General features: G+C 37.5%; 1 protein-coding gene across 1 annotated transcript in view; it reads left to right on the top strand.

Annotated features, from left to right (window-relative positions):
- The first annotated feature begins 906 nt into the window (after positions 1 to 906).
- PRRX2 (paired related homeobox 2) overlaps positions 907 to 15,354 on the top strand; it is a 112,199-nt gene continuing 97,751 nt past the window's right edge. Inside the window, exon 1 of the mRNA XM_053695341.1 lies at positions 907 to 1,410. Within this exon, the coding sequence (XP_053551316.1) occupies positions 1,176 to 1,410 (235 nt within the window). The 5' untranslated portion in view covers positions 907 to 1,175. The remainder of the gene's footprint in view (positions 1,411 to 15,354) is intronic.

The raw sequence follows: 15,354 nt of genomic DNA, 5'->3' as shown, positions 1-15,354 counted from the left end.
TACTTTGTTATGCTGGAACCAATTTCCAATCTAGATATATTTTATTTCCTTGCAATAATTTGTTGTATATTTCGCTTAAAGGTACATGAAACCCAACATTTTTCTTTCATGATTCAGATGGAGACTACAATTTTAAACAACTTTCTAATTTACTTCTATTATCTAATCTGTTTCATTCTCTTGGTATCATTTGTTGAATACATATATATATATATATATATATATATATATATACATAATATATATATATGCAGCCACCAATCAACAGCTAGAACCTAGTTTCTCTGCTGCTCATGAACTTGCCTAGATAAACCTTTCAGCAAACGATAGCAAGAGAAGGAAGCAAATTAAACAAAAGAAGTAAATTGGAAAGTTGTTTAAAATTGTATTCTCTATCTGATTCATGAAAGAAAAAAATTTGGGTTTCATGTCCCTTTAAGTCTTAATGCAAATCTACACCAATATGTAAAAAACTCCTATTGTTTAACCTGTATTATTAGTAATTATTTGTGAAGCCTGTATCATTTTCTCATTGCAACATATTTTCATCCCCATTCTGCATCATTCTTTAGTTTTTTTTGGTTCCAAAATGATCTGTATCACCTCTGTCTGCCAAGGAATTTGTGAATCCACATGGGGACATCACAGATACCCTCACTCCCTTGGCTCCATACTGGGAAGTGCTGATAGATGCACTTAACCTAACGGTTTTTAACTATTAGACTCATCTTAAAAGTTGTAAGAAAAACACACAGTCTGCTGCGTCCATCTTCTCTTATTTTCTTTCTTCCCTTGGTAAGCCCAAAAAAAAAAAAACTGAAGAAGGGAAGGAGGTCAGAGGTCATAGCTGAGAGAAGGAGGGGGCGTGCAGAGAGATTTATCCAAGAACTACAGAGAAAAGAAAAGGGGAGAAAAAGGTTTGTTTTCTTCTAAGCGTCAGCAAAAGGAGTTTTTTTTGGTCACTTAGCTAAAAGTACATGTGAGCGAAGTTGGTCCCTGCCCTAAAAAGGGGAAAGGAAGAAGAGGAGAGAGAGAGAGAGAGAAAAAGACTTGGATACATAAAGAAAAAGTTGCAGAAAAAGGACAATTCTACAAAAAAGAGAGAATTAAATAAAACAAGAACAAAAAAAAGTTATTGGGAAATTTGTTAAGAGATAAAAGAGAGTTTGACCATCATGGAGAGAGACCTTGTCCTGGACAAGCCAGTACCCATCAATACAGTGCGGCTGATGGAAGTTACAGAAGCCCCCCACAGCAGGAAGAACTTCAGTGTCAGTCATTTACTGGACCTAGAAGACGTAGTAGCTGCAGGGATGCAAGGAGCTAGAGATCTGGGGCCACCAAATGGAGACGAAGATAAAGACCTGGCATCAGGGGCAAGCAGTGACAGTGAAGTGACAGTCCAAGAAGGTAGGTACCCATCACCCAAGTAGAAAATAGCATCCAGAGGGACATTGATCTGGGATGCTCCCTTGGGATGTGCTATGGAGATGGGGAGGGGTCACTTCTGATAGGAGGGAGGCAAATCTGATGTCTGGATAATTGTACAAATGAATAAATGTCTGTAATGACAACAGACACCACTAGGATGGACACTTGGCACCTATAGGATTGTTTTGTTGTTTTTTTGCAGTATTGTTGGGGGGGTCAAAGCTTTATCTTGGATACTATACAGAAACATTTCCTAAATCCAGGATAAAGATGAAGTAACAGTAGGAATGTGAGTTCCTTTTATCTGTGACAAACTGAGTACTTGTAGGTGGTGACATAAAGTGTCAGTCATGGGCCCCATAGGCTGTGCCTGGCACTGTTTACCTTGTAACTTATTTACTAATGTAGACACTGTATTCCTGGGTAAGGGGTGACATAAAGTGTCAGTCATGGGCCCCATAGGCTGTGCCTGGCACTACTTACCTCATAGCTTATTTACTGATGTAGACGCTGTATTCCTGGGTAGGGGGTGACATAAAGTGTCAGTCATGGGCCCCATAGGCTGTGCCTGGCACTGTTTACCTTGTAACTTATTTACTAATGTAGACACTGTATTCCTGGGTAAGGGGTGACATAAAGTGTCAGTCATGGGCCCCATAGGCTGTGCCTGGCACTACTTACCTCATAGCTTATTTACTGATGTAGACGCTGTATTCCTGGGTAGGGGGTGACATAAAGTGTCAGTCATGGACCCCATAGGCTGTGCCTGGCACTTTTAATCTTGTAACTTATTTACTGATGTAGACGCTGTATTCCTGGGTAGGGGGTGACATAAAGTGTCAGTCATGGACCCCATAGGCTGTGCCTGGCACTATTTACCTTGTAACTTATTTACTGATGTAGATGCTGTATTCCTGGGTAGGGGGTGACATAACGTGTCAGTCATGGACCCCATAGGCTGTGCCTGGCACTATTTACCTTGTAACTTATTTACTGATGTAGATGCTGTATTCCTGGGTAGGGGGTGACATAACGTGTCAGTCATGGACCCCATAGGCTTTGCCTGGCACTATTTACCTCATAACTTATTTATTGATGTAGACACTGTGTTCCTGGGTAGGGGGGTGACATAAATAATGCCAGTCATGGGCTCTATAGGCTGTGTCTGGCATTAATTACATGGTAATTCATTTACTGTATTCCTGGGTAGGGGTAAATTACATATACCTACAGCGAGATGCATTTGCACGTCACACTAGGTATTTGTGTCACACTATGTATATGTGTCACACTAGGTATTTGTGTCACACTATGTATATGTGTCACACTATGTATATGTGTCACACTAGGTATTTGTGTCACACTATGTATATGTGTCACACTAGGTATATGTGTCACAGTAGGTATTTGTGTCACACTATGTATATGTGTCACACTAGGTATTTGTGTCACACTATGTATATGTGTCACAGTAGGTTATGTGTCACACTAGGTTTATGTGTCACACTATGTATATGTGTCACAGTAGGTATACACGTCACACTAGGTTTATGTGTTACACTATGTATATGTGTCACACTAGGTATTTGTGTCACACTATGTATATGTGTCACACTATGTATTTGTGTCACACTATGTATATGTGTCACACTATGTATATGTGTCACACTAGGTATTTGTGTCACACTATGTATATGTGTCACACTAGGTATATGTGTCACAGTAGGTATTTGTGTCACACTATGTATATGTGTCACACTAGGTATTTGTGTCACACTATGTATATGTGTCACAGTAGGTTATGTGTCACACTAGGTTTATGTGTCACACTATGTATATGTGTCACAGTAGGTATACACGTCACACTAGGTTTATGTGTTACACTCTGTATTTGTGTCACACTATGTATATGTGTCACAGTAGGTTATGTGTCACACTAGCTATTTGTGTCACACTAGGTATGTGTCACACTAGGTATATGAGTCACACTAGGTATTTGTGTCACACTAGGTGTATGAGTCACACTAGGTATATGTGTCACACTAGATATATGTGTCACACTAGGTATTTGTGTCACACTAGGTATATGTGTCACAATAGGTATTTGTGTCACACTAGCTATATGTGTCACACTAACTATATGTGTCACACTAGGTATATGTGTCACACTAGGTATTTGTGTCACACTAGGTATGTGTTGCATTAGATATATGTGTCACACTAGGTATATGTGTCACACTAGGTATGTCACACTAGGTATTTGTGTCACACTAGGTATATGTGTCACGCTAGGTATATATGTCACACAGGGTTATGTGTCACACTAGCTATTTGTGTCACACTAGGTATGTCTCACACTAGGTATATGTGTCACACTAGGTATTTGTGTCACACTAGGTATTTGTGTCACACTAGGTATATATGTCACACTAGGTATTTTTGTCATACTAGGTATATATGTCACATTAAGTATATGTATCACACTAGGTATATACAGTATTTGTGTCACACTAGGTATATGTGTCACACTAGGTATATGTGTCACAGTATTGTAACGAGGAGGGAGAAGCCTGCTCTATAGGATGCTATATGTGTCACACTAGGTATATGTGTCACACTGTGTATATATGTCACACTAGGTATATGTGTCACACTAGGTATATGTGTCACACTAGGTATATATGTCACAATAGGTATATGTGTCACAGTATTGTAGCGAGGAGAGAAAAGCCTGCTCTATAGGATGCTATATGTGTCACACTAGATATATGTGTCACACTAGGTATATATGTCACAGTATTGTAACGAGGAGGGAGAAGCCTGCTCTTAAGGATGCTATATGTGTCACACTAGGTATATGTGTCACACTGGGTATATATGTCACACTAGGTATATGTGTCACACTAGATATATGTGTCACACTAGGTATATATGTCACACTAGGTATATGTGTCACAGTATTGTAACGAGGAGGGAGAAGCCTGCTCTTAAGGATGCTATATGTGTCACACTAGGTATATGTGTCACACTAGGTATATATGTCACACTAGGTATATACGGTATTTGTGTCACACTAGGTATATATGTCACACTAGGTATATGTGTCACAGTATTGTAACGAGGAGGGAGAAGCCTGCTCTTAAGGATGCTATATGTGTCACACTAGGTATATATGTCACACTAGGTATATGTGTCACACTAGGTATATATGTCACACTAGGTATATGTGTCACACTAGGTATATATGTCACACTAGGTATATGTGTCACAGTATTGTAACGAGGAGGGAGAAGCCTGCTCTATAGGATGCTATATGTTTCACACTAGATATATGTGTCACACTAGGTATATATGTCACACTAGGTATATGTGTCACACTAGGTATATATGTGTCACACTAGGTATATTTGTCACACTAGGTATTTGTGTCACAGTATTGTAATGAGGAGGGAGAAACCTGCTCTATATGATGCTATGTGTGTCACACTAGGTATATGTGTCACACTAGGTATATGTGTCACACTAGGTATATTTGTCACACTAGGTATATGTGTCACACTAGGTATATATGTCACACTAGGTATATGTGTCACAGTATTGTAACAAGGAGGGAGAAGCTTGCTCTATAGGATTCTATATGTGTCACACTAGGTATATGTGTCACACTAGGTATATATGTCACACTATGTATATGTGTCACAGTATTGTAACAAGGAGGGAGAAGCCTGCTCTATATGGTGCTATGGCTGTGTAGACATTTATAAAATCTACTTCTTTGAGTGTTTTAGTTATGGCACTTACACATTGTAGGAACTATTAATTACTTTATTATACCATCTTATTTCTTCTACATCCTTCTCTATACTTTCCTCCACCCGCTGCTTTTTGTTGTCCCATGTTAAGGTAGCCAGTTTTTAGGCCCATATATTGTGCATGTCCAGTGAATAAACAGAGATGTCTGAAAATGCTTGTTTAGAAAGATAATATGCCATCTGTGAGTGGCAATAAGCGCAGCATAGAAATTAGCAGGATCTAATCTAAGTTTAACTTTTTTTTTTTTTAATTACTGAGAACTATATATCACATTTGTACAGAAAATGTTCTTAAAGGTCTGTTTTCCTCTAATGGGTTTCAGATGTCAGAGCAGTAAATCAGCTGCTATCTGCATAGATAACGTTCCTATAAGGATGCTTGCAACTTATCACTGGCTTTACATAAAAAGTCAACTTCAAAGCCCAGATGACTGTAAGTTTCCACAGAACAGCGAGTTGGTTGTGTGTAATGGTACCTTCTGCTGGAGAAAGACAAAGCGCAGAACTATGATAGCGTATAGCTTTTCTCCCAGTGTGCAGACGTTAGAAGTGAAATGTTATTGTGTATATATTTTTATATATATTACAGACTTTCAGCTGTTTGCAATGAACAAATCAAACAAAGCTATTTAAATAGCTTAACACAACAAATGCTTCAGGTGGTTTCCCCAAATTCAACTGTAAATGCAACTTTTAATGAATTCTGCAGTCTCAAAATTATTCAGCCCTTTCATGGCAAGCATCTATAGAACGTAGTAGCGCACCCTTTTGCTGTTATGACCGGCTGCAAACGAGAGGCATAGCCAAACACAGGTTTCTGGTAGCGTTCCTGTGGAATCTTAGCCCATTCCTCATGACCTACAGTTCTGTAATATTGTTGGGTTTGCGTGCTGCAACCGCCTTCTTACTATCGCACCAGAGACTTTCTATGGGGTTCAAGTCAGGTGACTGTGAAGGCCACTGTAGAACCTTCTGCAACCAAGCCTTGGTGGAATTTGCGGTATGCTTGGGAACATTGTCCTGTTGGAAGGTCCAATGACGCCCAAACTTTAGCTTCCTCACAGATGGCATTACGTTTTCTCCTAGGAGATGAATCCATCTTGCCTTCCACACGCTACAGGTTTCCAGTGCCAGAGGAAGCAAAGCCGCCCCAGAGCATCACCGAGCCACCACCATGCTTAACTGTAGTGTTCTTTTCAGCGTTTTTGCATGTAAATTCTGTGATCATTTTTAAACTAGAATAGGATTTACTTCATCTCTATCTAACCATAATATCATCAGTTATGATAACAGGAGCAAGATAGAACGTTCAAGAGCAAATCCAGAAATAAATGAGACCAGGTTGGAATTATTTTACCGCCTCTAAGAAAAGTCAGCAGCCAGAAGTTAAACTCAGCAGCCTTGTGTGTGATCTGTAATTACTGTAACTACTGTAGGTTGTACTGTAGGTAAGTTACTGTGTTAGGGTTTATATGTACCTGACTCTGGGCAAGAGCTGTATATATGTGTAATTACAGTAATTACTGTATGTACTGTAGGTAAGTTACTGTGTTAGGGTTTATATGTACCTGACTCTGGGCAAGAGCTGTATATATGTGTAATTACAGTAATTACTGTATGTACTGTAGGTAAGTTACTGTGTTAGGGTTTATATGTACCTGACTCTGGGCAAGAGCTGTATATATGTGTAATTACAGTAATTACTGTATGTACTGTAGGTATGGTACTGTTTTAGGGTTTATATGTACCTGACTCTGGGCAAGAGCTGTTTATATGTGTAATTACAGTAATTACTGTAGATTGTACTGTAGGTAAGTTACTGTAATAGGGTTTATATGTACCTGACTCTGGGCAAGAGCTGTTTATATGTGTAATTACAGTAATTACTGTATGTACTGTAGGTAAGTTACTGTGTTAGGGTTTATATGTACCTGACTCTGGGCAAGAGCTGTATATATGTGTAATTACAGTAATTACTGTATGTACTGTAGGTAAGTTACTGTGTTAGGGTTTATATGTACCTGACTCTGGGCAAGAGCTGTATATATGTGTAATTACAGTAATTACTGTAGATTGTACTGTAGGTAAGTTACTGTAATAGGGTTTATATGTACCTGACTCTGGGCAAGAGCTGTTTATATGTGTAATTACAGTAATTACTGTAGATTGTACTGTAGGTAAGTTACTGTAATAGGGTTTATATGTACCTGACTCTGGGCAAGAGCTGTATATATGTGTAATTACAGTAATTACTGTATGTACTGTAGGTAAGTTAGTGTGTTAGGGTTTATATGTACCTGACTCTGGGCAAGAGCTGTATATATGTGTAATTACAGTAATTACTGTATGTACTGTAGGTAAGTTACTGTGTTAGGGTTTATATGTACCTGACTATGGGCAAGAGCTGTATATATGTGTAATTACAGTAATTACTGTATGTACTGTAGGTAAGTTAGTGTGTTAGGGTTTATATGTACCTGACTCTGGGCAAGAGCTGTATATATGTGTAATTACAGTAATTACTGTATGTACTGTAGGTAAGTTACTGTGTTAGGGTTTATATGTACCTGACTCTGGGCAAGAGCTGTATATATGTGTAATTACAGTAATTACTGTATGTACTGTAGGTAAGTTACTGTGTTAGGGTTTATATGTACCTGACTCTGGGCAAGAGCTGTATATATGTGTAATTACAGTAATTACTGTATGTACTGTAGGTAAGTTACTGTGTTAGGGTTTATATGTACCTGACTCTGGGCAAGAGCTGTATATATGTGTAATTACAGTAATTACTGTATGTACTGTAGGTATGTTAGTGTGTTAGGGTTTATATGTACCTGACTCTGGGCAAGAGCTGTATATATGTGTAATTACAGTAATTACTGTATGTACTGTAGGTAAGTTAGTGTGTTAGGGTTTATATGTACCTGACTCTGGGCAAGAGCTGTATATATGTGTAATTACAGTAATTACTGTATGTACTGTAGGTAAGTTACTGTGTTAGGGTTTATATGTACCTGACTCTGGGCAAGAGCTGTATATATGTGTAATTACAGTAATTACTGTATGTACTGTAGGTAAGTTACTGTGTTAGGGTTTATATGTACCTGACTCTGGGCAAGAGCTGTATATATGTGTAATTACAGTAATTACTGTATGTACTGTAGGTAAGTTACTGTGTTAGGGTTTATATGTACCTGACTCTGGGCAAGAGCTGTATATATGTGTAATTACAGTAATTACTGTATGTACTGTAGGTAAGTTACTGTGTTAGGGTTTATATGTACCTGACTCTGGGCAAGAGCTGTATATATGTGTAATTACAGTAATTACTGTATGTACTGTAGGTAAGTTACTGTGTTAGGGTTTATATGTACCTGACTCTGGGCAAGAGCTGTATATATGTGTAATTACAGTAATTACTGTATGTACTGTAGGTAAGTTACTGTGTTAGGGTTTATATGTACCTGACTCTGGGCAAGAGCTGTATATATGTGTAATTACAGTAATTACTGTATGTACTGTAGGTAAGTTACTGTGTTAGGGTTTATATGTACCTGACTCTGGGCAAGAGCTGTATATATGTGTAATTACAGTAATTACTGTATGTACTGTAGGTAAGTTACTGTGTTAGGGTTTATATGTACCTGACTCTGGGCAAGAGCTGTATATATGTGTAATTACAGTAATTACTGTATGTACTGTAGGTAAGTTAGTGTGTTAGGGTTTATATGTACCTGACTCTGGGCAAGAGCTGTATATATGTGTAATTACAGTAATTACTGTATGTACTGTAGGTAAGTTAGTGTGTTAGGGTTTATATGTACCTGACTCTGGGCAAGAGCTGTATATATGTGTAATTACAGTAATTACTGTATGTACTGTAGGTAAGTTAGTGTGTTAGGGTTTATATGTACCTGACTCTGGGCAAGAGCTGTATATATGTGTAATTACAGTAATTACTGTATGTACTGTAGGTAAGTTACTGTGTTAGGGTTTATATGTACCTGACTCTGGGCAAGAGCTGTATATATGTGTAATTACAGTAATTACTGTATGTACTGTAGGTAAGTTACTGTGTTAGGGTTTATATGTACCTGACTCTGGGCATGAGCTGTTTATATGTGTAATTACAGTATTTAGTGTAGGTTGTACTGTAGGTAAGTTAGTGTGTTAGGGTTTATATGTACCTGACTCTGGGCAAGAGCTGTATATATGTGTAATTACAGTAATTACTGTATGTACTGTAGGTAAGTTACTGTGTTAGGGTTTATATGTACCTGACTCTGGGCAAGAGCTGTATATATGTGTAATTACAGTAATTACTGTATGTACTGTAGGTAAGTTACTGTGTTAGGGTTTATATGTACCTGACTCTGGGCAAGAGCTGTATATATGTGTAATTACAGTAATTACTGTATGTACTGTAGGTAAGTTACTGTGTTAGGGTTTATATGTACCTGACTCTGGGCAAGAGCTGTATATATGTGTAATTACAGTAATTACTGTATGTACTGTAGGTAAGTTACTGTGTTAGGGTTTATATGTACCTGACTCTGGGCAAGAGCTGTATATATGTGTAATTACAGTAATTACTGTATGTACTGTAGGTAAGTTACTGTGTTAGGGTTTATATGTACCTGACTCTGGGCAAGAGCTGTATATATGTGTAATTACAGTAATTACTGTATGTACTGTAGGTAAGTTACTGTGTTAGGGTTTATATGTACCTGACTCTGGGCAAGAGCTGTATATATGTGTAATTACAGTAATTACTGTATGTACTGTAGGTAAGTTACTGTGTTAGGGTTTATATGTACCTGACTCTGGGCAAGAGCTGTATATATGTGTAATTACAGTAATTACTGTATGTACTGTAGGTAAGTTACTGTGTTAGGGTTTATATGTACCTGACTCTGGGCAAGAGCTGTATATATGTGTAATTACAGTAATTACTGTATGTACTGTAGGTAAGTTACTGTGTTAGGGTTTATATGTACCTGACTCTGGGCAAGAGCTGTATATATGTGTAATTACAGTAATTACTGTATGTACTGTAGGTAAGTTAGTGTGTTAGGGTTTATATGTACCTGACTCTGGGCAAGAGCTGTATATATGTGTAATTACAGTAATTACTGTATGTACTGTAGGTAAGTTAGTGTGTTAGGGTTTATATGTACCTGACTCTGGGCAAGAGCTGTATATATGTGTAATTACAGTAATTACTGTATGTACTGTAGGTAAGTTACTGTGTTAGGGTTTATATGTACCTGACTCTGGGCAAGAGCTGTATATATGTGTAATTACAGTAATTACTGTATGTACTGTAGGTAAGTTACTGTGTTAGGGTTTATATGTACCTGACTCTGGGCAAGAGCTGTATATATGTGTAATTACAGTAATTACTGTATGTACTGTAGGTAAGTTACTGTGTTAGGGTTTATATGTACCTGACTCTGGGCATGAGCTGTTTATATGTGTAATTACAGTATTTAGTGTAGGTTGTACTGTAGGTAAGTTAGTGTGTTAGGGTTTATATGTACCTGACTCTGGGCAAGAGCTGTATATATGTGTAATTACAGTAATTACTGTATGTACTGTAGGTAAGTTACTGTGTTAGGGTTTATATGTACCTGACTCTGGGCAAGAGCTGTATATATGTGTAATTACAGTAATTACTGTATGTACTGTAGGTAAGTTACTGTGTTAGGGTTTATATGTACCTGACTCTGGGCAAGAGCTGTATATATGTGTAATTACAGTAATTACTGTATGTACTGTAGGTAAGTTACTGTGTTAGGGTTTATATGTACCTGACTCTGGGCAAGAGCTGTATATATGTGTAATTACAGTAATTACTGTATGTACTGTAGGTAAGTTACTGTGTTAGGGTTTATATGTACCTGACTCTGGGCAAGAGCTGTATATATGTGTAATTACAGTAATTACTGTATGTACTGTAGGTAAGTTACTGTGTTAGGGTTTATATGTACCTGACTCTGGGCAAGAGCTGTATATATGTGTAATTACAGTAATTACTGTATGTACTGTAGGTAAGTTACTGTGTTAGGGTTTATATGTACCTGACTCTGGGCAAGAGCTGTATATATGTGTAATTACAGTAATTACTGTATGTACTGTAGGTAAGTTAGTGTGTTAGGGTTTATATGTACCTGACTCTGGGCAAGAGCTGTATATATGTGTAATTACAGTAATTACTGTATGTACTGTAGGTAAGTTAGTGTGTTAGGGTTTATATGTACCTGACTCTGGGCAAGAGCTGTATATATGTGTAATTACAGTAATTACTGTATGTACTGTAGGTAAGTTACTGTGTTAGGGTTTATATGTACCTGACTCTGGGCAAGAGCTGTATATATGTGTAATTACAGTAATTACTGTATGTACTGTAGGTAAGTTACTGTGTTAGGGTTTATATGTACCTGACTCTGGGCAAGAGCTGTATATATGTGTAATTACAGTAATTACTGTATGTACTGTAGGTAAGTTACTGTGTTAGGGTTTATATGTACCTGACTCTGGGCATGAGCTGTTTATATGTGTAATTACAGTATTTAGTGTAGGTTGTACTGTAGGTAAGTTAGTGTGTTAGGGTTTATATGTACCTGACTCTGGGCAAGAGCTGTATATATGTGTAATTACTGTAACTACCGTAGGTTGTACTGTAGGTAAGTTACTGTGTTAGGGTTTATATGTACCTGACTCTGGGCAAGAGCTGTATATATGTGTAATTACAGTAATTACTGTAACTACTGTAGGTTGTACTGTAGGTAAGTTACTGTAATAGGGTTTATATGTACCTGACTCTGGGCATGAGCTGTTTATATGTGTAATTACAGTAATTACTGTAGATTGTACTGTAGGTAACTTACTGTAATAGGGTTTATATGTACCTGACTCTGGGCATGAGCTGTTTATATGTGTAATTACAGTAATTACTGTAGATTGTACTGTAGGTAAGTTACTGTAATAGGGTTTATATGTACCTGACTCTGGGCATGAGCTGTTTATATGTGTAATTACAGTAATTACTGTAGATTGTACTGTAGGTAAGTTACTGTAATAGGGTTTATATGTACCTGACTCTGGGCATGAGCTGTTTATATGTGTAATTACAGTATTTAGTGTAGGTTGTACTGTAGGTAACTTACTGTAATAGGGTTTATATGTACCTGACTCTGGGCATGAGCTGTTTATATGTGTAATTACAGTATTTAGTGTAGGTTGTACTGTAGGTAACTTACTGTAATAGGGTTTATATGTACCTGACTCTGGGCAAGAGCTGTATATATGTGTAATTACAGTAATTACTGTATGTACTGTAGGTAACTTACTGTAATAGGGTTTATATGTACCTGACTCTGGGCATGAGCTGTTTATATGTGTAATTACAGTAATTACTGTAGATTGTACTGTAGGTAAGTTACTGTAATAGGGTTTATATGTACCTGACTCTGGGCATGAGCTGTTTATATGTGTAATTACAGTATTTAGTGTAGGTTGTACTGTAGGTATGGTACTGTTTTAGGGTTTATATGTACCTGACTCTGGGCATGAGCTGTTTATATGTGTAATTACAGTATTTAGTGTAGGTTGTACTGTAGGTAAGGTACTGTGTTAGGGTTTATATGTACCTGACTCTGGACAAGAGCTGTATATATGTGTAATTACTGTAATTCATCTAATGAAGTAGTTTTACCCCAGAGGATGAACAGATCATCTATGTTGCAGAACTAAATCCCATACAATATTGTTTGGATAATTGGCCTTTCTTTTACAGGTGAAGGTTTATAATGTTGTATGTTTTTATTTTATATTAGCTTGACAATAGGGCAGGAGCCCCGAAACATTTCTATTTTGTTGCTTAATAAAGAAGTTTTTTCACTTTATAGAGAGTGACATTTTTTGATATACACTACAAGGTTATGGAAGATGCCAGTTCAGCTTTACAATGAAGCAGTGACACACTACATCATATATGGGTATCTGTAACTCATTGTATGGGGTCCTGGGGTTGGCAAGCACATTAGCTGGCAGTCTGAAGCTGCCACTGTTCGTTACCCTGGTGTTAGCACTGCTCTTCGTATACAACTAAAGGCATTCTGGTATTATCACCAGGAGTTAGACGTCATCACTACCAGGGGTTATAGGTCACCATTACCTGAGGTCAGAGGGTATACAGCCTGCCTACTCCTGCTTAACCCACACACCATTACTTTTCCACAAGGAAACTAACAGGTATATAACCCTGGGAGAGAAAAGCCAGCTGCTTCTGAGTATGTGCCCAATAGAATAAAAAAAAATAAAAATTGAATGCATGGGGCAATGCGGGACAGATAGCTAGCAACCCGGGACAGACCCCTTAAATCGGGACAGTCCCGCGAAAATCGGGACAGTTGGAGGGTATGAGTTACTGGTTGTCATAGTGACGTGTATACAAAAAACATTTCAATTGTAGTGTTACTTTGTAGGCAGCGTTATTTCTCCTGCATTTACCTTGTAACGTACCTGTTAATGTCTTTGTACATTTCCACCCACCCTGCTCCTACTCATTAGTTTCAAAAAAAGCTGAAAAAAAGATAAGATAAGATTAGTTTGCAGTTAGTGCACGTTCTTCTACATCATTCAAATCCATTCCAAGACTTTCCTAAGTTGTCATTTTAAAAAGAAAGAAACTTCTGAATGTATTAAATCTATGTATATTTAGCGTTCTAACCTTACATACAGGGCTTGCCCTCTTTTCACGTCTGCGTAGGGTTTGGGCTAATCTAACGTGAATGTTACTGTGCAATGAAAAGAGATTGCTGGTCACTATTAATAGCACTTCCGGTATGAAACATCTCTAATGCGGGTGCTACAGCTAATAACGGCAGTGCTGCTGCTTTACGGCTCATTGCACTTTAATTACAACTTAGAACATAGTTTTACAGCAGGAAGGAACAGTTTGAAGATACTAACTAACCTACTGGGGAACTACAGGAAAGATTACCCAATCTTCACAATAAAACTACAAACACACATTGATGATTACTTGAATGTGTTCTTTAATGTATGGCTATGCATAGCTATGTGTTGCAGTTCTCTAAGGCAGATAAGGGGTTAATGACGGAATGGACTGACACCTTGCAAGCCTTTTTCTTGATCTTGAATGACTTGGAGCTCAGACTCCCCCCCCCCTCCTCCCTCACTGCAGTGCATCTGGATTCCTTTGCTACACCTGTTTTATTTATTGTTTTGTTGTTGTTGTTTTTTGCATCTTTAACTAGATGTTGCTGTTATATAATCTATTAATGTGATCAGTTTAATAAACTTCAGCTCTTCTAATGGATTGGTGAAGGTTCTCTACATTTGCCGTCATTACACATCATTATTTATGACTGATTCTGCAGCCTTTTGTTATGCTCAGATATCACAGACGCGACTGATGTTCTGACTAGGGATGGGCGAATGTGTACATTTTCGAATTTCGAATGTAGAACGAATGTTATTACCGAAATTCGAATTCTAAATCTGAATGTCGATAAGAACGAATATTCTTAAAAATTCTAAATCGAATGTTATTTACAGTTTTCGAATGTCACTTTCGAATTCGAATGTTTATAATTATATTGAATGTCCACATTCGAAATTTCGAATTTAACATTCTATTTAACAAATACTATTCAGAAGTTCAATAGTTCATGTGGTAGGGCGGGAATCTAGTAAATTGATACATAATAGATACAAATATATAATTTTGAATGTTTCTATATAGAATATTGCATAATTCGAATATTACATTTAAAGAAAGCATTAGAAATACTATTACAATCTAAATTCGAATTTTTCGAAAATAATATTTTCGAATGTAATCATAAAATTCGAAACCGAACATTCGAAAATCGAATGTTAGAATGTTATGTAAACATTCGAAATTCGAAAGAACGAATGTGTTAACATTCGTGCCGTTTTTCGAATGTTGCGAAACATTCGCCCATCCCTAGTTCTGACTATATCCCTTCTGCTGGGAGGTGAGTCCTTGTAACCACCACCCAGTAAGAAACCTCATTCTATAGCTTCCTCACTTGTGTCTTGTGCCAGGTGGTCCCTC

This window comes from Bombina bombina, chromosome 12 (genome assembly GCF_027579735.1).
Source record: "Bombina bombina isolate aBomBom1 chromosome 12, aBomBom1.pri, whole genome shotgun sequence".
NCBI lineage: Eukaryota > Metazoa > Chordata > Amphibia > Anura > Bombinatoridae > Bombina > Bombina bombina.
This window is presented reverse-complemented; position numbering and strand designations above follow the sequence as displayed.